Genomic DNA, 24,018 nt, shown 5'->3' with positions numbered 1-24,018 from the left:
CAGCTGCCATGATTAACATCTCTCCTTACTACACAGCCTCCTCCACTCCCCATCCCCTCATTGATTCTGAACTTACTGCCATGTTCAAGATGGCTCAGTGTTATTCATGCAATTTCTTGTGCTCTTAAGTCCTTCTCTTCTTCCACCTAAATGCTATTGATCCTTCAAGATCTTGTACTTAAAAGTTTTAAGTTCTCCAGCCGGGCACCAGTGGCTCATGCCTATAATCCTAGCTACTCAGGAGGCTGAGATCTGAGGGTCGTGGTTCAAAGCCAGCCCAGGCAGGAAAGTCCATGAAACTCTTATCTCCAAAAAACCACCAGAAAACCAGAAGTGGCGCTGTAGCTCAAGTGGTAGAGCGCTCGCCTTGAGCTGAAGGGCTGAGGGACAGCGTTAAGGCCCAGAGTTCAAGCCCCATGACGGACAAAAAAAAAAGAAAGTTCTATAGCCACTCCCCCTCCCCCCAACAACACAATTCTCTCAACAGAAGACATTCCTCCTCTGTCTCCTACCACTTGGGGTTGAACTAATTTCCTTTTTAAAAAAAAAAATTGAACTTGAGTTTATTTATTTTGATTTATTATTTTTTGCCTGTCCTGGGGCTTAAACTTGTTCCGGGCACTGTCCCTGAGCCTCTTTGTGCTCAAGGCTATAGTGCCACTTGCAACTTTTTTTTTTTGGGGGGGGGGTGGGATGTCTGGTTGTGGGGCCTGAACTCTGGGCCTGGGCGCTGTCCCTCAGCTCTTCAGCTCAAGGCTAGCGCTCTACCACTTGAGCCACAGCACCACTTCCGGCTTTTTTATTTTTTCTTATGTGGTGCTGAGGAATCGAACCCAGGGTCTCAGGCATGCAAGGCAAGCGCTCTACCACTGAGCCACCTTCCCAGCCCCCATTTGCAGCTTTTTCTGAGTAGTTTACTGGAGGTAAGAGTTACACCGACTTTTCTGTCCAGTTTGGTTGCAAATAAAGATAGTCAGATCTCAGCCTTCTAGATTACAGCGCTGGGATGGGCTTGAATTTTAATTTCATATCCTCACTTTAGTCATGGCCTCTGTTGACAGAGGCAATGTCACACTACAAAGAAAAACTACACTTTGTTATAATTCCTGTGGTCGTGCGGCTTCATAATCATAGACACAGAGGAGCACCATGCTCAAATTCATGGCCTGGAAGATTCAGCTATTTGAGCGCCTGGGTGGCCTTGAGCGCCACGCAGTTTGCCATTAAAGCCAGCAGAGGGCGTGCCTCGCTCGGGAAGACGCTCCTTTGCCTCTGGTCCGCCCCGCACAGCTCCACCAGCATCCAGGACCTGGAGCCATGCTTAGGCAACATGGCTGAAGAAAGGCTGTTTCTAACAGAACTTAGCAATGTGGCATGTTCCTCAAAGCCCAGGACTTCAAGACACTGAGAATAAGACTGCCTTCCTCTAGGCTCTGAACCCGTGGAGGGCAGGTTAGCAGAGGGGCCAGTCTAGGCCTACAAATTAGGTTGGTCAGGCTTTGACCTGCCAAAGGTTATAAGGTGTCCACAAAGTGGAGGCTGTGAGGACTGGATTCTTGGCTGTACCCACTGCATAGGTCTGACTTAAGATGAGTCACACCTGATCCAAGAGTCCACTTCTCCAGTGACTGCTAGTGGCCATTCTGGACATCACTTACCTAGGAAGCGTTGTGATTTGTGACAGGCCTTGCCTGAGCCCAGACTGCATGGGGCCTTTACTTAGAGGTGACATGAGCCTCTGGTTTATTTTATGCAGTACTTGGGCTTGAACTCAAGGTCTTGAGCTCACACTCTCAGCTTTTTTTCTCTCAAAGCTGGCACTCAACCACTTGAGAAATTAACCTAGCCTTTGCCGGGTTAATTGGAGATAAGAGTCCTGTGGATTTATCTGCCTGGGATTAGCTTTCCAAGACAGACGTTTCTAGTGTTGATACTGGGTGGTTGGCCAGGTGATTAAGGAAGCTCCCTCTGCTTCCATCTGAGAGGCCCCAGAGATATAACCAAAGCCTCCCTGGAGCATCTGTGGATCAGATCTTTCTGCCTGAGAGGACACCCGTGACACAACAGGTAAATTAAGGATGAAGGTCTCTGAACTACATCACACCTGCTGCCTGAGAGCTCATACAAGATTACATGAGCACTGTCAGTCTTCAGTTCCAAGCAAGAGCTGCCTCACGTAGTGTCCAAGACCCCCTGAAGGGGCCCATGCCTCTCATTGCCTCCTGGCCTCCCGGATGATACCATTTTCCCCACTGCACCCCATGCCTTTCCTCTCTGATCATCTGACTGGCTGTTCTGATTTCTTTGCCCAACCCCACTTTTTCCAACATCTGATTCATGTTGCCCCAGCAATGCTAGCCAGGGCTAGCTCCTACAGGCCCGTCAGCTGGCTTGCCCTGTTCCCCATGCCTGACTGGACGCCACAAGCCCTCAGACCTGCCCTGGAGCAAGGGCTTTCTGCTCCCAGATGGGCCTGCCAAGATGGCACATGACCTGCCACAGGCAGCAACTTTTACCAACATGAAGCCCAGGAAGAGCCATGCTTAGACCAGCTACATTGCTTGTTGCATATAATTGTGTTCATGTAGTGTTACTCCCTAAAACCTTCCCATTCCAAAGCCTGTGCCATTTCCTTCTTCTTCCCCAACCCTCTTATTGGCCTCTGCCTGCCTCTGAACTTCAAAGCTCGGATTCTGTGGTCTCTCGGTGATGGTGCTCATGGCTTTTTGGGCTCTGTAGGCTCTGAGATGTCTGACTGGGATCGTGGGTTGGACATTGCCATTATGGCTGGATTGCAATCACCCTCCTTTTCGCATCATCCATCTTGCTCCTCCTTGCATTCAGTGGTCCTGTTCTCTGTTCTTGGGGCTGCTGCTGGTATGTGTGTGGGGGTGAAGGAGCTGAGCGTTGGAAGGAAACACACCCTATGTAGGGTAAGCCTTGTCAGGAACTCCCAATGCCAGCTGCATGGACATCCAGATGTCTGCTTTCTCACAGGTTCTATAGTAGCTTTTTCAGGTGTCTGCATGGCTCCATCCTAAAATCTTCAGTAGTAGGAAGGGGAAGCCTGGACTGAGGAAGTGCAAAGCAGCTAGGGTGAGAGGCTCTGGGCTGGGATCTTGTTTGATTCCTTCAGCGTCTGCCCTTCCTGGAAGTATCTGACATACACATCATTTCACTTGCTCCTCATAGTCCTGGAAAGAGCATGGCACAACCGTGTTGGAGGCCTGAGCTTCCACAAGCAGTGCAGTCACCCAGCTCCACCACCTCACCAATCAGCTGATTGGGGCCCCAAAACACAGCCCAGCAGCCTCCCCTGCAACCCCACAAGTTTGTTCAGATGAGTTGATGCTCCTGAGAAATCACCCAGTCATGCTGACATAAAATTCTGCTTTCTATACGTTGCCTCCCTGGAAAATAAAGTTTAATGTGGTTCCTTTTGAGAAGGGGCAAGGAGTTTACCGAGGTCTCAGTACAGATTGGAGTGATTGTAAATGGTTTGACAACTTAGGCAAAACACAGTTGTGGTGAAGCCTGAAAACATTACTACTTTTCTCAAACAGCTGAGCTATCTCAGCAAGCCATGGGAGATGTCACAATTTTTTAACTTTGTGTGTGTGCATGCACACACCTGCATGAAGGTCCTGGGGCTTGCACTCAGGGCCTAGGCACTGTCACTGAACTTTTGTACTCAAGGTTAGCATTCTATCAGATGAGCCACAGCTCCACTTCCAGCTTTTTTGGTAGTTAATTGGAGGTAAAGGTCTCACAAACTTTACTGCCTAGGAACAGCAGCCCTCAGAGCTCAGCTTTCTGAGTAGCTATGATTATAGTGTGAGCCATCAATGCCTGGTGAATGATCTTTTACCTTATTTATTTTGTTGGTTGTGGGGCCTGTACCTGTTGTGGGTACTGTCCCTCAGCTCTTTAGCTCAAGGCTAGCGCTCTACCACTTGAGCCACAGTGCTACTTCCAGTTTTTTCTACTTATGTGGTGCTGAGGAATCGAACCCAGGGCCTCATGCATGCAAGACAAGCACTCTACCACTGAGCCACCTTCCCAGCCCCATCTTTTACCTTGTAATTGCTTGTCTAGCAAGTACAAGTCCCTGATTTTAAACCCCAGGATAGAAGCAAACACCCCCAAACAAAAAACCCATCTGACATCTTGCTATAGTTTCTGGTACTTTCCCACATGATGTCCAGTGACAGTCTCCCAACAGCGCTGTGAGAGGGGCAGGCCAGGCCCTTTGAGACACTACCAAAAACCAACGGGGAGATACAATGGCCTTTCAAGACCTGAGACCACTGTTGCAGACTTGGATCCTGTTGTCTGGGGAGTGACATGAGGCACAGGATAATTGCTTTGCCACTTATTTGGGGTTGGATGATAAAGGCACCAAAGCATCTGACAGCTTTTGTCCACAAGATGTTTGGTGTAGCTGCTGAAATAATGAGGGACCTCAGGGCAAGCATGTGAGAGCCCATAAGAGGCTCCCAGTGAAGAAAAATGTGGTCACCCAGCTCCACAACAGATGATGAAAAGCAGTTGAAATGATGCAGTGAGCGGGTTTGCTGACTGAGCACCACAGAAGCCAGCTGGCCCATGATACTCCTTGAGCAGAGCAAGCTTCCTGCCAGCCTGGCCTCAGGCTGTTTTGGTGCAGCAGTGATATGAGAGGTGGTTTACTTCAGCTGCCCAATAGCCCTCAGACACCTTGTTGTTCCCATAGAGCACTACTCATCCATAAACACCTATGTGCTAAAAGGCATGTGCCAACAGCCTGTGGTTCATACCCCAGGCTGAGCTGAGAACTGTGGAGAAAGTCTCTGAGACTCTGACCTCCTACAAACCACCTAAAAGCTGACAGTAGAGCAATGGCTTAAGTGGTAGAGTGCTGATTTAGAGCAGAAAAGCTCAGGGACAGGACTTGAGCCCTGAATGTTAGCCTCAGTACACACACACACACACACACACACCACACACACACACACCACACACACACACACACCACACACACTCACACACACCACACACACACACACCACACCACACACCACACACACACCACACACACACACACACACACACACACACACACACACACACACGGAAAGTATACACACACACACACACACACACGGAAAGTATACACACACACACACACACACACACACAAGGAAAGTATACACACACACACCACACACACACCACACACCACACACACACACACACACCACACACACACACCACACACACACCACACCACACACACACCACACACACACACACACACCACACACACACACACACCACACACACACACACACACAAGGAAAGTACACACACACACACACACATACACCACACACACACACACACACACACACACACACACGGAAAGTACACACACACACACACACACACACACACGGAAAGTATACACACACACACACACATACACCACACACACACACACACACACACACACACACACGGAAAGTATACACACACACACACACACACACAAGGAAAGTATACACACACACACACATACACCACACACACACACACACACCACACACACACACACACCACACACACACACACACCACACACACACACACACACAAGGAAAGTATACACACACACACACACACACACACAAGGAAAGTAGTAAGCATCTTGTCTCAATATCTTAAAATGCATCTTGAAGAATTTGGGGAATTCCTTGTACTTCTGCATATATAATAGCAAAATAAGAGTTATTTTGAGTATGTTCTGAGAAGGAGGAAATGTACAAATCTAGGCCTACAAAAACAGTCAGAAAATCAATGAACCATGAACATACTTTTAAAATGATCATTTGAAAAAAATCGATTTGCTGAAAAGTCCCCTTAGGAGAACTGTGGATGAAGCAGTAAGAAGGCAAACCAAATTTTGATTCCAGAGGTGGAGAAATAAAACCAGTCCTAGTTCAGTCTCCTCACGATGACTGTAGCTGCTTTGCCAGTGCTGAGTCGCTGGGAGGGCCAGGCACCGTGTCCCAGGAGGACGGATGGCTCAGCGCACTCTGCTTTCCACCACAGCAGGCAGCTGGAATAGGCTTTTTCTTCAAAGACAAAGTGATTACGAAATGTGGCCAGACCCAGTGTTCCTACCATAGCCAGAGGCTGAAAACAGGCAAAATTTTACTTAGTTAAGAAAAAATTTTCTCTATCACAGTTGGAATGTACACATTTTTCCTCATAGTAACTTTGATGAGGCATGCACAGAACTTTCTGGGCTCACAGGCCTAGGGACAAGAATGTGGCCCTGAGATCTTTAATACATTTGCAGTGACTGCTGGGGACTTCCATTTCTGCTGCTGCTGGCCCCATAGTGGGTATTTAGTACAGAGCCATAACTTAGCCCAGAATCAGAAATGTGACTGTCTCCTGTGTACTGCCACGCCCTTCCCGTCTCCCCAGGTCTTAGGCCTGGAAATGGGGCCAGGTGGTAGAGCACTTGTGCATAGGGCTCATAATCAACTTCCAGCCCCAGAAAGATGTGCTAAATAATCCCTATCAGTATTTCCAATTTTTTCCCTTTTTTCCCCTCCAATAAATATAGGTTTCAAGGAAGGCCCCCTTATACCTAATTTTAATGTATACATCATCTCTCCACTACCTTAAGAAGGTCCACTCAAGGCAGCACAGAAGGTGCCTGAGATCATCTCTATGCATACTGTGTACATGCTGAAGGATTTAGGGAATTCCTTGTACTTCTGCATATATAATAATATATATAGTAAGAATAATATCCTCTGCAAATATAATAAGTCTAGTGGGGTGCACAACCTCTCCAGGTCCCCAAGTTAGCATTGTTTCAGTTATCAAGTGTCTACCTAATGGTCTAGCACTTGCAAAGCCCTGTGATGATGAAGTCCAACTGAGGTGACAACCAGGGGAAGGGCTAAGCAAAACAACTTTAAAACAGTCACCCTCTTGCTAGGCACCAGTAGCTCAAGCTTGTAATCCTAGCTATTCAGGAGGCTGAGATCTGAGGATCATAGTTTAAAGCCAGCAAGTCTATGAGACTCATCTCCAGTTAACCAAAAAAGCCAGAAGTGGAGTGGTGGCTCAAGTGGCAGAGCATTTACCTTTGAAAGAAAAAGTTAAGGACAGCACCCAGGCCCTGAGTTCAACCTCCAGGTCTGGCACAAAAACAAAACAAAACAAAACAAAAAAAAAGTCCAACATCATCTTCTATGGAAAACTTGGTTAAGGCATGAAATGATATGACTAAGACTTGTATCTTCATTAAGACATACACATATACATTCATGGACATGGACATATGTGTCCATAACTAATTATGGGACTACATAGGAAGATGAAGGGAAGGAAAGGGAAAAAGAATGATGGTGAACTTATGAAGACAGAATATGGACTCTCAATGAATGCTGCTAATGAGTAAGAGATGGGGGTGGAGAAAGAAAACAAAGGAGAAAGTTATTCTCAGCAAAATAATATTACATGTCTGATATACCGTAGTGAAACGCTTTGGTGTGATTAAAATACACCAAAAAAAAGGGCCAGGCTGGCATGGGGGGGCATGAAGATGAATATGGTCAATAACTGACTTACAAACATAAAAACAGAACAATGAAACCTGCTGAAATTATTTTAAGAGGGAGAGTGACAAGTGGGGGTAGTTGACCAGTATACGCAGATTACATGTATGGAAATGTCAATGAAACTCTTCTTGTACAATTAATGTATGCTAATTTTAAAAAAAGAACCCTATCTTCAAAATGCCTCCTTTGTCTTGGTAACCGGTCTATGTAACCAGTGTGATTTCATTCTTGCTCAGTTACCCCTTCAGCTAAAGCCCATGATTGCAGGGCCTACACTGCTCATTCCTTCAGCTGGATTTCTTTTCTAACATTACTAATCTCAAATGTGTTAACCAGTCTTGTTTGGAAAATCTAAGTGCAACCATTTTGATGCTCATGGCTTGTTACCTATAACATGTATGTATATACATGCTATAACATGAATAACGTAGACATCCATATAATCCATAAACTTTCACACTCTTGAACCTGAGTGCACAGATGACATCTCTGACGCGAGCCCAGACTCTTCCAGAAGTAGTGACCCCCCTCATACACGGCTCCTGTGGCAAAAGGCAGGTGCTCCAACAGCTTTGGAGGGCAAGAAAAGCATCAATCTGGCACTGACAGTGCTTCCAGAGTGTCACTCTCACCAGGCAGAGCCCAGTCTGACACATGACCATCTCCAAGGAAGGCACTATTCTACGTGACAGAGAAGCAGGACAGGGGTTGGGAAGGAACCGGCACAAGAGTCCTTTGGGATTATGGAGAACAAAATGTTCCACTAATGTCCAGATATTTTAGCAGAAATAGACCTCAGGAAAAAAACAAAACAATCCTCTGCTACACTCTGGCTGACAGATGAGTTCCAAGTGTGAAGCATCCATTGAGCACCTGAGCCAGGTGGTCTGACAGCGCTTCCCTCAGAGCTGGGACTCATCAGGTGCTAAAAGGATCCTGCTTGTCACTCACCCAGGGTGGCTGTAGATGCCTGATGAATGCCATGTGTTCACAAGGCACTGCTAGGACTAGCCATTCCCTCAGCTCCAAAGAGGGAGGTGGTACTGGCAACTGAGGCCAGAGGGCAGATGCCCTGGCCTTCCAGCTCGTGGCAGTCACTGGGTACAGAAGACAGCTCAGTTCTCCCAGCATGTTTGAAACACTTGGGGCTGACTGACCAGTCCCTCTTACCACTCTGTACGCTTTCCCCAAGATTCATCCTTTTGCTTTTTCCCCACTGTGACGTTTTCTCTGAGACTGCTCTGATATCACCATAGATATGAAATTCTAGGGTTCTGCCCTAGTTCCACCTGTGTAACAACACATCTCATAAGTGAACCTGCTCTGGCCCTACCCTAGCCTAATGATCCCATGACATAGCAAATGGAACCTGCTTACAAATATGACTGGTGTCATCTTGCAGACATGAGTGTGACAGGAAATTTCTGGAGACTGGCAATGGTCCAAAACCAGGTAATAATATAGATTCCACGTAGAGACTGGACAGGGGGGATTGGACAGAGATTGGACAGAAAGGGGACAGATGGATGTGAAGGATGTGTTATTCCCAGTGGTGGTGAATGGCTGAGCTAGCAGGTACCAGGGAAATTACTCAACTGCAGATTACATTGTGATTACAGATGGCAAGCGAGGTAGATGGGAGAGAGAATAGACTAAAATTTTCTATCTTAAGACTGATTTTTTAACTTGGCAAGGCAAAGTTTACTTCTGCAGAAGGGTGCCCCATCAGCTGAAATCTAGCAAGCAAGCACATGGAGCAGGCTGGTGCTCCCCTTTTATCCCTAACACAGCAGGCCCTGCCCCTTTACCTGGATTGGTCAGGCTCAGGGTTCACACTCTCTCCTGTTTAGCTAACACCCAGCATTTGAACCAAGGACTGGGAATTTTAATTTTTTTTTTTTTTGGGTCCAGTCGTGGGGCCTGAACTCTGGGCCTGGGCGCTGTCCCTCAGCTCTTCAGCTCAAGGCTAGCACTCTACCACTTGAGCCACAGCGCCACTTCCAGCTTTTTTCTTTTTGCTTATGTGGTGCTGAGGAATCAAACCCAGGGCCTCAGACATGCAAGGCAAGCGTTCTACCACTGTGCCACCTTCCCAGCCCCAGGACTGGGAATTTTAATGACAGACTTTTTTTTTTTTTGGTTGGTCATGAGGCTTGAACTTTGGGCTTGGGCACTGTCCTTGCACTCTTCAGCTCAAGGCAAGTGCTCTACTGCTTGAGCCACAGTGCCACTTCCAGTTTTCTAGTGGTTTATTGGAGATAAGAGTCTTATGGGGTTTCCTGCCCAAGATGGCTTTGAACTGCGATCCTCAGATCTCAGCCTCCTCAGTGGCTAGGATTACAGGTGTGAGCCACCGGCGCTCAGCATAACAAGCTCTTAATAAACAAGAAAAGTCATGAAAAGTCTGGAGGACTCAATCAAAACTCCAGCAAGAACACCGACTTCTTTTTTTTTTTTTTTGTCAGTCGTGGGGCTTGAACTCTGGGCTTGGGCACTGTCCCTGAGCAGCTCAAGGCAAGCACTCTACCTCTTGAGCCACAGCATCACTTCTGGTTTTCTAGTGGTTTATTGGAGATCAGAGTCTCATGGACTTTTCTGCCCGGCTAGCTTTGAACTGTGATCCTCAGATCTCAGCCTCCTATGTAGCTAGGATTACAGCCAAGAGCCACTGGCGCCCAGCTACTGACTTTCTTGATGTTTAAAACTCAGAAAAGGGGAAGTGGCATTGTGGCTCTAAGTGGTAGAGTGCTAGCCTTGAGCAAAAGAGCTCAAGGATAGTGTCCAGGCCCTGAGTTCAAGCCCTACAACCAACAACAACAATAAAGTATTACTTGTTAGGCCTGGGAATGTGGCTTAGTGGTAGAGTACTTGCCGAGCATGCATGAAGCCCTGGGTTTGATTCCTCAGTACCACATCAACAGAAAAAGCCAGAAGTGGCGCTGTGGCTCAAGTGGTAGAATACTAGCCTTGAGCACAAAGAGGCTCAGGGACAATGCTCAGGCTCTGAGTTCAAGCCCCAGGACTGGCCAAAAAAAAAAAAAAAAAGTGATTGGCATTTCAGAGATGTGAGTGATTTGGAACTACTGGGTTTTCTGCAGCCTGTCTTGGAGTTGAAATTTTTTTTTTTGGTAGTGGGGCTTGAATTTAGGGACTGGGCACTGTCCCTGAGCACTTCTGCTCAAGGCAAGTGCTCTACCATTTTAACCAAACCTCTACTTCCAGTTTTCCAGTGGTTAATTGAAGATAAGAATCTCATGGACTTTCCTGCCCTGGCTGGCTTTTAACTGTGATCTTCAAATCTCAGCCTCCTGAATAGCTATGATTATAGGTGTTAGCCACCATTGTTGGGTTAGGAATTTGAATGTTAACATGATAATTCCCAATGCCATTGTCAGAGAGCTCATCCAAGGCAGCAGACAAGCAGATCACAATGCAACTTCAGGCTCTTATGTGCAAACCTCTCCCAAGAGGTAGGAACTCATGGAGGTAAGAAGGGTCTCTGAAAGCAGGCGATGCCTATGGAGGGAGGGAGCTGAGATTCTCATTTTATTGCAGTCGGTAGTACCACAGCAGAGAGGGCCTGAGAACAAGTCTGCTTTACCAGCAGTTCTAAAGTCTTATTACCTGAGATTTGCATTCTCGGGGCGGGGGGCGGGGGGCGGGGGGGGGGGGGCGTCAATCAAGATTGGATAACTAATTCTCTTGTAGATTTGGATTTGGCCCTGACAGAACATGTACTAACTTGCAAAAGGCTTGAAGAGATTATAGAAGCTCGCTAAGCACCAAGTCCCAGTGAAAGAAACATGATTTAAAAAGTGAGCCACATACTTTAGCACTCCCTTAAGCATAGAGAGACATCAGTCTGGGAGCAGTAGCAAGACACCTGTCCCAGAGCACTGGCCACTGAGACAGTTCCCTTCCAGGAACTGCTGCCACCTGCAGCCTCCCAGGAAAGCCCTTGGGTACTCATTACGCATTGCATGGCTCACTTCTCGTCATCCCGCCCATAGTTAATAGTCTGTAAGGCCTGAGCTATGAGCATCGCCATCTCCCGGGTGCCGGCAGCAACCACTCTGCAGGACATGAGGTCGAAGGGTCCACCTGGGAACAGAGGGGACAGAACAGACACCTGGTTACTGGAACTAACCTGTCTTGTATAGTAGCTTGTCACACACACACACACACACACGCACGCACGCACGCACGCACACACACACACACACACACACACACACACGTGCGCGCACGCGCTGGGAGTACAATTGAGTTCCAGGGCCTGTACCCCACAGGTGGTCCAAAAGGGAGAAGACAGCCAGCTATAGTGCAGGCTATATATATCTGAGCCTCTGAATAGAGCTGCCTTTCTGTGTCCAGTGAAAGGCAAAAGACGGATGAGGCAAGGCTGAACAGTCTATCCCATACTGTGCTAGGTACATGGGTAACCAAGGCTCAGAGGAATGAAGGATCTGCTCAACTCAGTCTGGGCAGGCCAGGCCTGCCTTCCCCTCACCCTCCCTGATCTTCCTAGGGATGCACAAAACAGAAAAGACTGCACACTGGAGACGTACGTGTCTTGAGGTGCTCACATGATCCAGAGTGCACTGGTGGCTACAGAGCTCACCTGAGGTGTCCATCACGATGCCTCCCGCTTCTCTAATGATCACTGTAGCAGCTGCCAGGTCCCAGCAGTGCAGGCCAAACTGGTAATAGGCATCCGCAGCCCCAGAGGCCAGGTGGCAGAGTGCCAAGGTGGAGCTGCCAATCACTCGGACTCTGCAGAGAGTGAAGGAGGGCAGGTATGGGCCAAGAGGGCAGTACCCTTGCTGCCTTGGTGTGGCATGCATGCTGCCAGTCCCCTCACCCACTGCGAGCCACAGGGGGCTGTCACACTGAAGATGCAGAACCCAGGGCCTCTCTGCCATGCCACCAGCATTCTGCATGCAATCACAGGGCTACAGGGCACAACCCGCAGCTGGTACACCGAGGCCTGAGGTTCTGACTACACAAGCATCATTACATTACAGTAGCACCCTCAGGGCGCCCGGGGGTATGTATGTGTGCATATAGACATACATGAAGATGAGTCACTCAGCTTAATAAATCTTGGGAGAAACAAATCAGAGACTTTTAAAACAAGTGCACCAAAGGGGACGCTTAAGGACCTAGAAGTCTGTGTCGGAAACCTGAGGTCAGAAACGGGACAGGGGACACAGCATGGTATGGAGGACAAACCTCCAGGGCCTCCGGGGCCTGGTGTCACAGCACCCCACACCTGTCTCTCTCCTAGCTAGCCAGGGCACTCCCTCTTCAACCTCCTGGAAGTTCTCTCCCCTCTGACCACAGGATGTTCCTGGGCCCCAGAATCCGTACCCATGAGCCTTCGCGTGAAGCAGACGCTCCATGTTGCTCAAGAACAGTGACAGAGTGGTGGGATCACGTTTGGGCCCAATTTCCGTCAGAACCAATGCCTTGGAGAGATCTGAAACAGAATTTCCATCCATGGAGAGATCACATCTCGGCTTTAGCAGAACTGTCAGGGTTTGCCCCAAGCAAGCCTCAAACATCTGTCTGTCACTGCCTGAGAGCAGGGTTGTTTGGAGTCTTTCTGCTAGCTGAGTTGGGAAGTAAGGCCGTGGGGGAGGGAAGCAAAGGCTTCCGTTAGTGCATCCTCTGATTGTCTGCTGAGGAGCTGACCCTTCACGCCTCTCTTCCCCAGAATTTGGTAACTTACAAAAAATGACCATTATTCAATCACAGGCAAAAACAAAAGGATTCCACAATGGGATCCTGGAATGTTCAGAGGGAAATGCCTTTCTTTCTGAAAGAGTTTTAATACAAACTCATCTCTAGCTGCGTGGCTCAGGGCCTTTCTGACGAGGAAGTGACCTGAGTCCAATTGTCTCTAGGAAGGACAACTGCTGGGAGGCATGGGCCTTGTCTGTGCAGAGGCCAACCAAGCCCTCATACCAAGTGTCTCCTTTCTATATTGTGAAACTCTGCCAGAGCCAGGAGCCTGACTTGGTATTGGGGATGTGACTGAGACTTGATGAGGATGGTTTGTCTTTGCCACATTCCCACACATGCCAGACATGTCCTGTCTTAACCCATCAGGGTACACCATGCCGGCAGGATGCAGCCACACTGGGTATGCTAGTCCACAACTAGAGAGGAAACAGCTTCTATGACAGTTTACTTGATCAGCCCAATTGTGTCACCACGTCCAAAGAAATCCTCCTCAGCCTTTTCTGCCAGTAGAGCTGTTGTTTTTTACACCTTGAGCACTACTGAGGCACAGCTACACAGCAAGGCAGCCTGCTTCAGACGTCCAAGTTCCTTACTGCCTGACACACCCAGCATCAAGGCTGAACTAATGCTATGTTTCCCCCAAGGATGTGGGTGAGTGGGGTATCCAGTGGACACTGGCACTGAGCTGCCATGTTACCCATGCACAGGACCTCAGGATGGTACACAGGTGCACCAGAAAATTGCTGTGGACCTCATGGTCAAGGGTCAACTTTTCCTCCCCCTGTCTTCCAAGGGGAAAAGCTTTTGGGGAAAAAACCATATTCCCAGGGCCAGGCACAAGAGACCTCAATACATAGTCACTGGGTGAATGAATGCCTTCTCTTAAATTCTAGCATCCAAGAAAACTGGCCAGGGGGAGCAATTGCCTAGCATGCAAGAGGTTCTGGATTCAATCTCTTGGAGCAAAAATAAAGCACCATTATATTATAGTTGTTATTTTAATTTATGGAAAGAAATTTTGAGTTCAGTAGAATTTTACTGGATAATCTAAGAATAAGATAGTAATCATTAATAAAGTATTAAGAATAGGTAAAAATATTTTAGTTTAAAAAAATATTCTTTTAGCCAGGTCCTCACGTCTATAATCCTACTCAAGAGGCTGAGATCAGAGGATTGTGGTTCAAAGCCAGCCTGGGCAAGAAAGTCTGTGAGACTCTTCTTTCCAATTGCATAGCAAAAAGCTGGAGGTGGAACTGTGGCTCAAAGAGGTAGAGCTCTAGCCTTGAGCACAAAAGCTTGGGGACAGTGCCCAGGCCTTGAGTTCAAGCCCCAGGATCGCATGCATGCGCATGTGTGTGCACGTGCGCGCATGCACATGCACACACATACACATACAGTTTTGTGGATTTTTTTTAACGTTTGTGAGATCCCATGTTGACATTCTGGATGTTGTGGTGTATGCCTGTAATCCCAGTGGTGCAGGAGGCATAGGCAGGAGGACTGCCATCTAAGGCTAGTACCAAGCAAAAAACACTAGACTCTATCTAACTGAAAAATAACTAAAAAGAGGGCTGGGGGCATGGATCAGGTGATAGAGAACCTGCCTCACAGGTATGAAGCCTTGAGTTCAAACCCTAGTCCTGGTTCCCTCTCAAAAAAAATCTTCTTTTGCAAAAAAAATATTATATTTTATTTGGGAAAACAGAAACTGGACTCACCAAAGAAGAAATGCAGATGAGAAGCCAATGAAAGCATGGTCCACATTACATGTCACAGGGAAATGCAAATGTACACAACAGTGAGACCCCAATGTACACACGTTAGAATTGTCAAAATCCAGAACACGGACAATACCAAACATTGGTAAGGATGTGCAGTAACAGGACTATACCATTAGGGGAAATGTCAACTGGCATAGACACTGTGGAAGACAAGACAGTTCTCATACACCAAACATCCTGTCTCCATCTGATTCAGCAATTGTGCTACTTGGCACTTACTAAAGGAGTTGGAAGCTTAGGTTTTCATACCACAAGTCTGTATGTAGATGGTTATAGAAGTCTTATTTATAACAACACTAATGTGGAAGCAACCAAAATGTTCTTTAGTAGGTAGGTAGAGGCAGAGAGTGGCACAAGTAGATAGGAAATATTGTTTGGTACTCAAAAAACACTGAGCTCTTGAGTAATGAAAAGACATGAAGAAAAGTAAACGCAGGTTAACAAGTGAAAGAAGGGCAAAACTTGCCCAAATAGTGAGAAGATCAGAGGTTGCCCGAGGCTGTGGAAGGAATGCATAGGAGGAGACAGAATTTTCAGGGTAGTGAACTGTTCTGTATGGTACATAGCGATAAAGATATATTTATCCATTTGAATGTATAACACCAGGAGTAGACTCTACTGTCAGCTACAGTAACACTGGCATAGCAGTGTGGGTTCATAGATTGCAGCCATTAAGGAAGGAAGGCTTCTCTAGGGGTGCACTTCTATATTAATGAACCTTCAAAGTAGCCTTTCCTTTTGTTTCAACTAATAGGTTTTTGAGAAAACTGAGCATGCTCCAAGTTATGCTTGTCTGCTATTTTAACTTTTCTTCTTTAAAATGATACTAAGGTTTGACAAGGCCTGGGACTTGTTAAGGCAGGTACCCTACCACTTGAGCTATGTATACTTCCAGGCAGCATAGATTTTAACCTTTCAAAATACCCTGTGATAAAACTAGAGTTGGAGGAATGAAAAACTAAACTACAGACATCTACAAGCAAAAACTATAGCTGGGTACCAGTAGCTCACTCCTATAATCCTAGCTACTCAGGTAGTTGAGATCTAAGGATTGAGGTTCAGGTTCAAAGGCAGGACAGGCAGGAAAGTCTGTGAGACTCTAATCTTTAATTAACCATCAAAAAGCCAAGTGGAACTGTGGCTCGAGTGGTGTACGTGCTAGCCTTGAGCAAAGAAGCTACAGCAAAGCATCCAGGGCTTAAATAGAGATTCAGGTGTGCACTCAACCACACCCACACCCACACCTACACCCACACACACATGCATGCATTCCCCCCCGCCAACCGCCAAACACACAAAATGACAATAAAAACTGAAAACTTTGCCTATAAGGTCTACTTAGACCTAAAATGAAATCTCTGGTGGGTGGGCCACACAGCCTCAGAAGCTGTGCAGGACGAAATAGAAGCACTGAGATTCAAGATTGGATTCAAGAAAAAGAGAACCTCAGCCGGGCGCTGGTGGCTCACGCCTGTAATACTAGCTACTCAGGAGGCTGAGATCTGAGGATCTCGGTTCAAAGCCAGCCCGGGCAGGAGAGACCATGAGGCTCCTATCTCCAATAAACCACCAGAAAACCGGAAGTGGCGCTGTAGCTCAAGTGGTAGAGCGCTCGCCTTGAGCTGAAGAGCTGAGGGACAGCGCCCAGGCCCAGAGTTCAAGCCCCACGACCGACAAAAAAAAAAAAAAAGAGAACCTCAAAATCACACTAGATACCATGCGGGCCAGGCGGGCTGGCACATTAGGTCCCTGGTGTGGGCTGCTCAGAAAGGACAGAGCCAATCCTGTGATCTCTCATGACTCACTTCTTGAGGTTTCCTTAAGGGCAGGCCTAGCATTGAGTTGATACTGCCAGGAAGGGAGTAAAAAGGAGCAAAAGAAAAACACCTAGGTAAGGATGAGGGAGAACAGAGTGAAAAAACAAAAACAAGACCTATTTTGGGAACATTATACAGAAACAGCAAAAGGTGCTCTGGAGACAAACGACAAAAATTGTCCTGGACACACTGGCCTCCAAGCCTCCAAACTCGGGACCATAAAATACAAGTAAAAATAACTACAAAGGATTATGGCTGGCCAGGCGCTGGTGGCTCACGCCTGTAATCATAGCTACTCAGAAGGCTGAGATCTGAGGATCATGGTTCAAAGCCAGCCCAGGCAGGAAAGTCCATAAGACTCATCTCCAATAAACCACCAGAAAACCAGAAGTGGCGCTGTAGCTCAAGTGGTAGAGCGCTGGCCTTGAGCTGAAGAGCTGAAGGATAGCACCCAGGTCCAGAGTTCAAGCCCCACGACCACACACACACACACACACACACACACACACACACACACACACACACACACACACGAATCATGGCTAGATCACACAACTCTAAGAGAAAAAAAGAATAAGGCTCAAAGTAACATCTCTACAGTCAATAAAAGTATGCCTAAAATATTTGTTCCTAAAATTTAAGTAGCTTTAGGTAATAAAGAATGGGTAGGGCTGGGAAGGTGGCTCAGTGGTAAAGCGCTTGCCTTGCATGCATGAGGCCCGGGGTTCGATTCCTCAGTATCACATAAGCAAAAAGAAAAAAAGCCGGAAGTGGCGCTGTGGCTCAAGTGGTAGAGCGCTAGCCTTGAGCTAAAGAGCTGAGGGACAGCGCCCAGGCCCAGAATTCAGGCCCCACGACCGGACTCAAAAACAAAGAATGGGTAGTGGCACTGTAGCTCAAGTGGTAGAGCGCTAACCTTGAGTGCTCAGGCTCAGTCTCAAGCCCTACAACCGACCAAAAAAAAAAAAAAAAAAAATGCATGACAAATCATGTAAGTACTTGGGAGGCTGAGGTTGAAAGGATCAGCCTTGGTAGCCTTGGCCAGGCTGGGTAGAAAATTTTGCAAGACTCCATCTGAATTGAGAGCTGAATGTCATCCCAGCTATAAAAGGAAGCCTAAGATGGGGAGGGGCAGCTCAAGCATGCATTCAGACAAGAAGCGGGACGCTATCTCAAAAATTACCAGTGCACCAAAAAGGAAATGCAAATCAAAACCAATCTTACTAATCGTACCCAGTAAGATCGGGTGAGATTTCCCTGGTAAGATTGATCAGCATTGAGAAGCAGGAACAGTAACAAATGTTACAGGGGATGCAGGGAGGAGGGGAAGGAACCCTACTCACTGTTGGTGGGAATATAAACTACATGCAACCACTCTGGAAAATGGTTTGGAGATTCTTTAAGAAACTAAGCATGGAAATACCCGTGATCCAGCCACACCACTCCTGGGTATCTACCCAGAATATTACAAGTCAGGATTCAGTAAAGACACTTACTTGCACATTGATGCTCATCAGTGCACAATTCATAATAGCCAAGTTATGGAAACAGACTAGATGCCCTACAACAGATGACTGGACCAAAAAATGTGGTGAAAAATAAAATGGCCAGTGCAAAAAAAGGGCTAAAGATGTGACCGTGGTAAGAGTGCCTCCCTAGCAAACGTGAGGCCCTAAATTCAAAATCCCAGAGTTTAGGGGAAAAATGGGAAAATATTTCAGACAATGAACTAAAAGGACCACAGGATGAATAAGCATTATAGATTATATTTTACAGGAAATACAAGATAAAGAAGAAAAATGTACACATTAAAATTGATGATGAAAGCAAAAGGAAAGATCAAGCACAACTGCTCTCGCCTGTCATCCCAACTACTCAGGAGGTAGAGTGGGAGAATCACAGAAGTAGACCGTCCTGGACAGAATGTTAACGAGACCCCATTTCAACCAACAGCTGGCAAAGTGGTGTGTGCCTATCATTCCCGCTATACAGGAGGCTTAAAATGAAGTATCCCAGTTCCAGCTGGCTTAAATATAAACATAAGACCCTACTGGAGGGGGCTGGGAAGGTAGCTCAGCGGTAGAGTGCAGGCCTTGCAAGCATGAGGCCCTGGGTTCGATTCCTCAGCACCACATAAACAGAAAAAGCTGAAAGTGGTGTTGTGGCTCCAGTGGTAGAGCGCTAGCCTTGAGCTGAAGAGCTGAGGGCCAGCGCCCAGGCCCAGAGTTCAGGCCCCACAACCAACAAAAAAAAAAAAAGACCCTACTGGAAAAATAACTAAGAAAACAAATACAAAAGAAGCAAGAGACGTGAATAAAAAGACGAAATTACAAATCATGTACCTAGAAACTCTGAGATATGTGCTTAAAAAATTACTAGACTCTAAAGAAAAAGAAAACACTGTCCTTTGGTTCTATAGGGCAGAAAGTAGGTGAAAGAAAAGCAAACTGTCACTGGGGGCAGGGGTGCATGCTTACAATCCCAGTGCTTAGGTAGCAGAGGCAGGAGGATAATTTCAAGGCTAGCCTGGGTTACACAGTGAGACACTATCGCAAAAATTTTAAAAATCAAATTGTCTTCAAACCTTCCAAAAACATGAATTGCCAGTAGACGTTGGAGTCTGTTTTAGATACTTGAGACAAGAATGACAAGTCTTGGATTTTTATTATCAGCAAAATGGACATTCAGGTACTGAGGCCACTGATAAACTAATGCGTGTATAATTGTATTTAATCTTTACAATTGTTTTTGTTTGTTTTTGAGACAATCTTACCGTATAGCCCAGTTTGGATCCTGAATCAATACTCTCTCCTCTGCCTCCTAAGTGCTGGGATTATAAGCAGGAACCACCACCCACAGTGTCACAATTACTCTCACTGTGGTTCAGCATTTAAATGAGAACTGAGGTTTGACACAGGAAGTAGATTCAGGGCCCAACGCCAGGTCTGCATCGCACCCAAAGATCTTTCTATCCAGAGCACACTGTCACCTGCTAGACCGATCTGATGACCAAGACTGAAAATAAGAATAGCACTAGGGTTTGAACTCAAGGACCTATGCTTACCAGTCAAGTGCTCTACTACTTGAGCCCACATCCCCATCCCAATTTTGCTTTAGTTATTTTTCAGGTAGGATCTCATGTTTGTGCCCAAGCCTGGCCTCAAACTGTGATCCTTCCACCTATGGCCTCCTGTGTAGCAGAGAACTCAGGCATACCAACACCACTGAGGCCCAGCTTGATTGAGATGGGGTCTCATTAACTTTTTGCCTGTGTTGGCCTCAAACTTTAAAAGTCATACTGTGCTTTAGAAGAAGAGTACTGTTTAGAGTGGAGGACACAGCACAGTAGGCTCCAGAGAGATCAATGATTATATGTGAACCAGTCACAGGCGTTTACTGAAGGGTCAGGAATAGCAGGAGCCAGGCCAGAGCTGTGCATCTGTGGACATGGGTCAATGCATGACTGAGTTGCAAAGGCAACAACCAGGAAGCCCTATATGAACACAGTTCAGTGTCATAATCAGTGGAAACACAAAGCAAAGTTCACTGGACATGTCTGATGACCTGCTTCCTCACCACTGCTACCCAATTAGGCCTGGATGGGTGCCTTCTGGAATGCATGGTTATAATTGATGCCTATTTGTGCAGCCAAACCAAACACTTTGGGAGCAGAACCAGGGCAGGGCTGGGGACTCAGATTCTGAGTTCAGTCTGGGGTCAGGGACACTAGCTTATATCATCCTGCCAGTGTCCCTTCGGAGCCCTTCCCTACCTTCCACCCTAGGCTAGCACAGAACCCATGTGACCCCTGCAGTGCTACCTCTTCCCCCTCTAGTCTTATTGGCCCGTTCTTCACTGGGTGCCTTCTCATAGGGAAGGCCAGCACCTCATAAGCTGGGTCAGGTGAAGAGTAGCTGAAAGCCATATATCTGCTCCCCTTGCCACCGGAGGCCACCTAGGAACATAGTATCAACCTGGGAGGAGAAGCAGCAGGAAAATAGAAGGTTGAAGGATAGCAAGTCTGAAAAAGAGGCTAGTGATAGGCTAGAGGGCAGGTAGGTAGGCAGGCAGGTTCAGAGGAGGAAGAGGGGAGTGCTGGTACTTCAGAACTGAGGCTAATGTTGGTAAATGAAGTAGGGGTACTTCATGAGGCCCTGCTTCTAAAACACATATTAGATAGGAGCAGAAATGAGAATGGAGGTGTGGCTCAAGTGGTAGAGTATAGCCTTGAGTGAAAAAGCCAAGTTAGAACATGAGGCCTGAGTTCAAGCCACAGAACTGGCACCGAAAAAAGAAAAAGAAAAAGAAAGAAAGAAAGAAGGAAGGAAGGAAGGAAGGAAGGATGGAAGGAAGGCAGGCAGGCAGGCAGGCAGGCAGGATCTGTGTTTGCCCCTTTTTCTTTTCTGCAGTGCTGAGGTTGGAACCCAGGGCTTCATTCAAGCCAGGTACTTGTTCTACCTCTCAGCTATACCCTCAGCTCCCATAATATTTTTAAACCCAATCACAAGCAGTTTTCACAGTCTCCTCTAGCTGCTTTCTCCTTTGGGCTCTTCTTTTGTACTTGTTCTGGCATTTTTCTGTCCCTTTCAGTACCTGTTCCACACAGAATGCAATACTGCTGGTTTAGTTAAGGTGGGAGGAAGGCAAGAAGGAGGTGAGGAACCCTAAGCCAGCATGTTAAGGGTAGGTGGTGCCAGGAAGACACAGGCAGTCCAAGCTACCAGGCATGCTCAAGATTCTGTACTAAGGGAAGTAAAGTGAGCCACAATTAGTGGCAGGTTTAAGGTGCCTGGAAACGTCATAGACTTAACACAGGGGTCTTCAGAAACTAAACTGCTTCCCACACTAGCCACTGCTGGTCCACATGCAGACACCCACAGACACACCTGCATGACAACACCTGCAGATATGGCCTTACCAACATTTTTGACATACTGCCTGCCCTTGGCCTTAATGGCTCATTCAGCCCTACCACATAAACTGCTGTTAGTTGAAATTTTTGCCTTAAAGATGACAGATGTGAGTGCACACTCCTGGCCACATGACTCAAATCATTAAGGTACAGAATGTGGTGGGCTGGGACGGTGGTTCAGTGGTAGAGTGCTTGCCTTGCATGCTTGAGGCCCTGGATTCGATTCCTCAGCACCACAGAAGTGGAAAAAACCAGAAGTGGTGCTGTGGCTCAAGTGGTAGAGTGCTAGCCTTGAGCTGAAGAGCTGAGGGGCAGTGCCCAGGCCCAGAGTTCAGGCTCACAACCAACAATGACAACAGAAAGATACAGAGTATGTTCAACTTCTCACTCCATCAGGAAAATGATTCCCCTATAAAGAAGCCAGCTATGGTAGCATGGGGGCTGGGGGCATGGCTCAAGTTTTAGGGCATCTGCCTAGGAAGTGAAAGACCCTGAGTTCAAATCCCAGTACTTCCTCAGAGAGACAGAGATCAAGACATATACAGATTGGATGATCAGCAGATTTCTACCACTGTGTGTGAGGGTGACTTTTGCATTTTCCAATTACACTTCTCTCTGTGAAATGCGCTGAGCTGAGCTGCAATAACCCTACCTGTCTCCCCGGAGACTCGGAGGCGCTGGCCATTGCAGAAGGCACCCTGGCCCCTCCGGCCTGTGTACAGTCGCTCCTCTGTGCAGTGGTGAATCACTCCAAATTCCAGCTGCAAGGTGCACAGGGGAGAAAGAAGCAAATTCAACCTCTCATTTGACACAGGAAATAACAGTGAAGCAAAGACGAAGGCTGTACTTGATACTAACACCAGCCCAGTGACAATGTGCAAAAGTAGCCTTGCCAAACAGGAATGGAAATAATTATATTTCAGATAAGACCTGGGCATGACAGTAAATGTCCTTTTCCTTTTTATTTTTTGTACAAGGCCAGAATTTGAACTCTTGATCTGATGCCTTTGCTTACTGGCTGGTGCTCTAGCACGAGCCATGCCTCCGAAACACCCAACGGCAAACTTTCTTAAGTTAAAATGTATTAAGGGAAAGAGTGAAGGAATGACATTGTCCAAAAAGAAATGTACTCTTTACCTGACTTATATAACTGTAACCCCTCTACATATAACCTTTATAAGGATTTTAATTTTTTTTAATATATCTATACTAAACGCTATTATAATCAAACATTGTAAGCAAAACTTACTGAAAAAGCTGAATTCTTGATCTGTTTTATATTTTACTAGGAGAAAATGGCTACTTGTGACTATTCAAGCCCTATTAGAAGCCCTGTAGGCTGTTGATATATAAAAAATATTGGCTTTTATAAAGCCATTAGAACCAGAGACTCCATAGAACCTTCGTCCTTCAGCAGACAAATCACTCCACAGCAGCTTCCCACCTGATTCAAGTGACAAAGTGACAGAAACAGCTTCCCAACAAGAAAGATGAGGTGACCTCATTCCTAGGCACCTCAGATTCCTCTCTATCTCAGGCACAAGCATGCTTGGTCTGCTGTCTCTGGAGGATGAGAAGACCCAGGCCTTTGCAAAGTCTTGTCTGACCCTGAGGTGAAGTCGCCATCCCTAGGAATGGGAGTCCACCCTACAGGGAGGTGGTTCATTTCTGGAGGAGACCATTTGGCCAACACTGACAGTTTTCAGCTCTCCAGCAATACTTATCTGCCCTCCTCCACTACCAGAATGTCCAAATTAACCAATCCTGGAATTGTGTAGGCCAATGCCAGCCTGTGATGGCACTTCAAGACCATGGGAAATGTCCTGGCCTTGCCCCTGAGGGTTGGCAGGAAGAATGAGGGACTCCCTCAAGCGGAGACACCACTGCACATAGACACCTCCTGTGTTCAGTCTCCAGGAAGGTGGGATAGACATGGCAGGCCCTAGACAGGCTGAAGGTGGCTGGCCTTCTCAGCCCAGTCTTTCTTCCTGGAAGCTTTCCCCTACTACTGGTAACCTGGTGGTAAGCAGTGCTCCTCAGCCTCACATATTCACTGGTCTCTGTGACCACACTGAACAGAGATACCAATGAATTGTCAACTCCTTGCCTAAATTTCAGTATTATTTTTTTTTTCTGATCTCCAAC

General features: G+C 46.9%; 1 protein-coding gene across 1 annotated transcript in view; it reads right to left on the bottom strand.

Moving 5' to 3' along the window:
* Window positions 1-11,428: 11,428 nt before the first annotated feature.
* Window positions 11,429-24,018, bottom strand: part of Impa2 (inositol monophosphatase 2) — a 33,429-nt gene continuing 20,839 nt past the window's right edge. Inside the window, exons 5-8 of the mRNA XM_042683710.1 lie at window positions 22,526-22,634; window positions 12,989-13,097; window positions 12,240-12,391; window positions 11,429-11,719 (exon numbers count right to left, since the gene is read on the bottom strand). Coding sequence (XP_042539644.1) covers window positions 11,604-11,719; window positions 12,240-12,391; window positions 12,989-13,097; window positions 22,526-22,634 — 486 coding nt within the window. The 3' untranslated portion in view covers window positions 11,429-11,603. The remainder of the gene's footprint in view (window positions 11,720-12,239; window positions 12,392-12,988; window positions 13,098-22,525; window positions 22,635-24,018) is intronic.

The sequence above is a fragment of the Dipodomys spectabilis genome, unplaced genomic scaffold, assembly GCF_019054845.1.
Source record: "Dipodomys spectabilis isolate Male_0828 unplaced genomic scaffold, ASM1905484v1 ptg000083l, whole genome shotgun sequence".
Classification (NCBI taxonomy): domain Eukaryota; kingdom Metazoa; phylum Chordata; class Mammalia; order Rodentia; family Heteromyidae; genus Dipodomys; species Dipodomys spectabilis.
The sequence above is the reverse complement of the archived record's forward strand: the minus strand, read 5'-3'. Positions and strand labels throughout refer to the sequence as shown.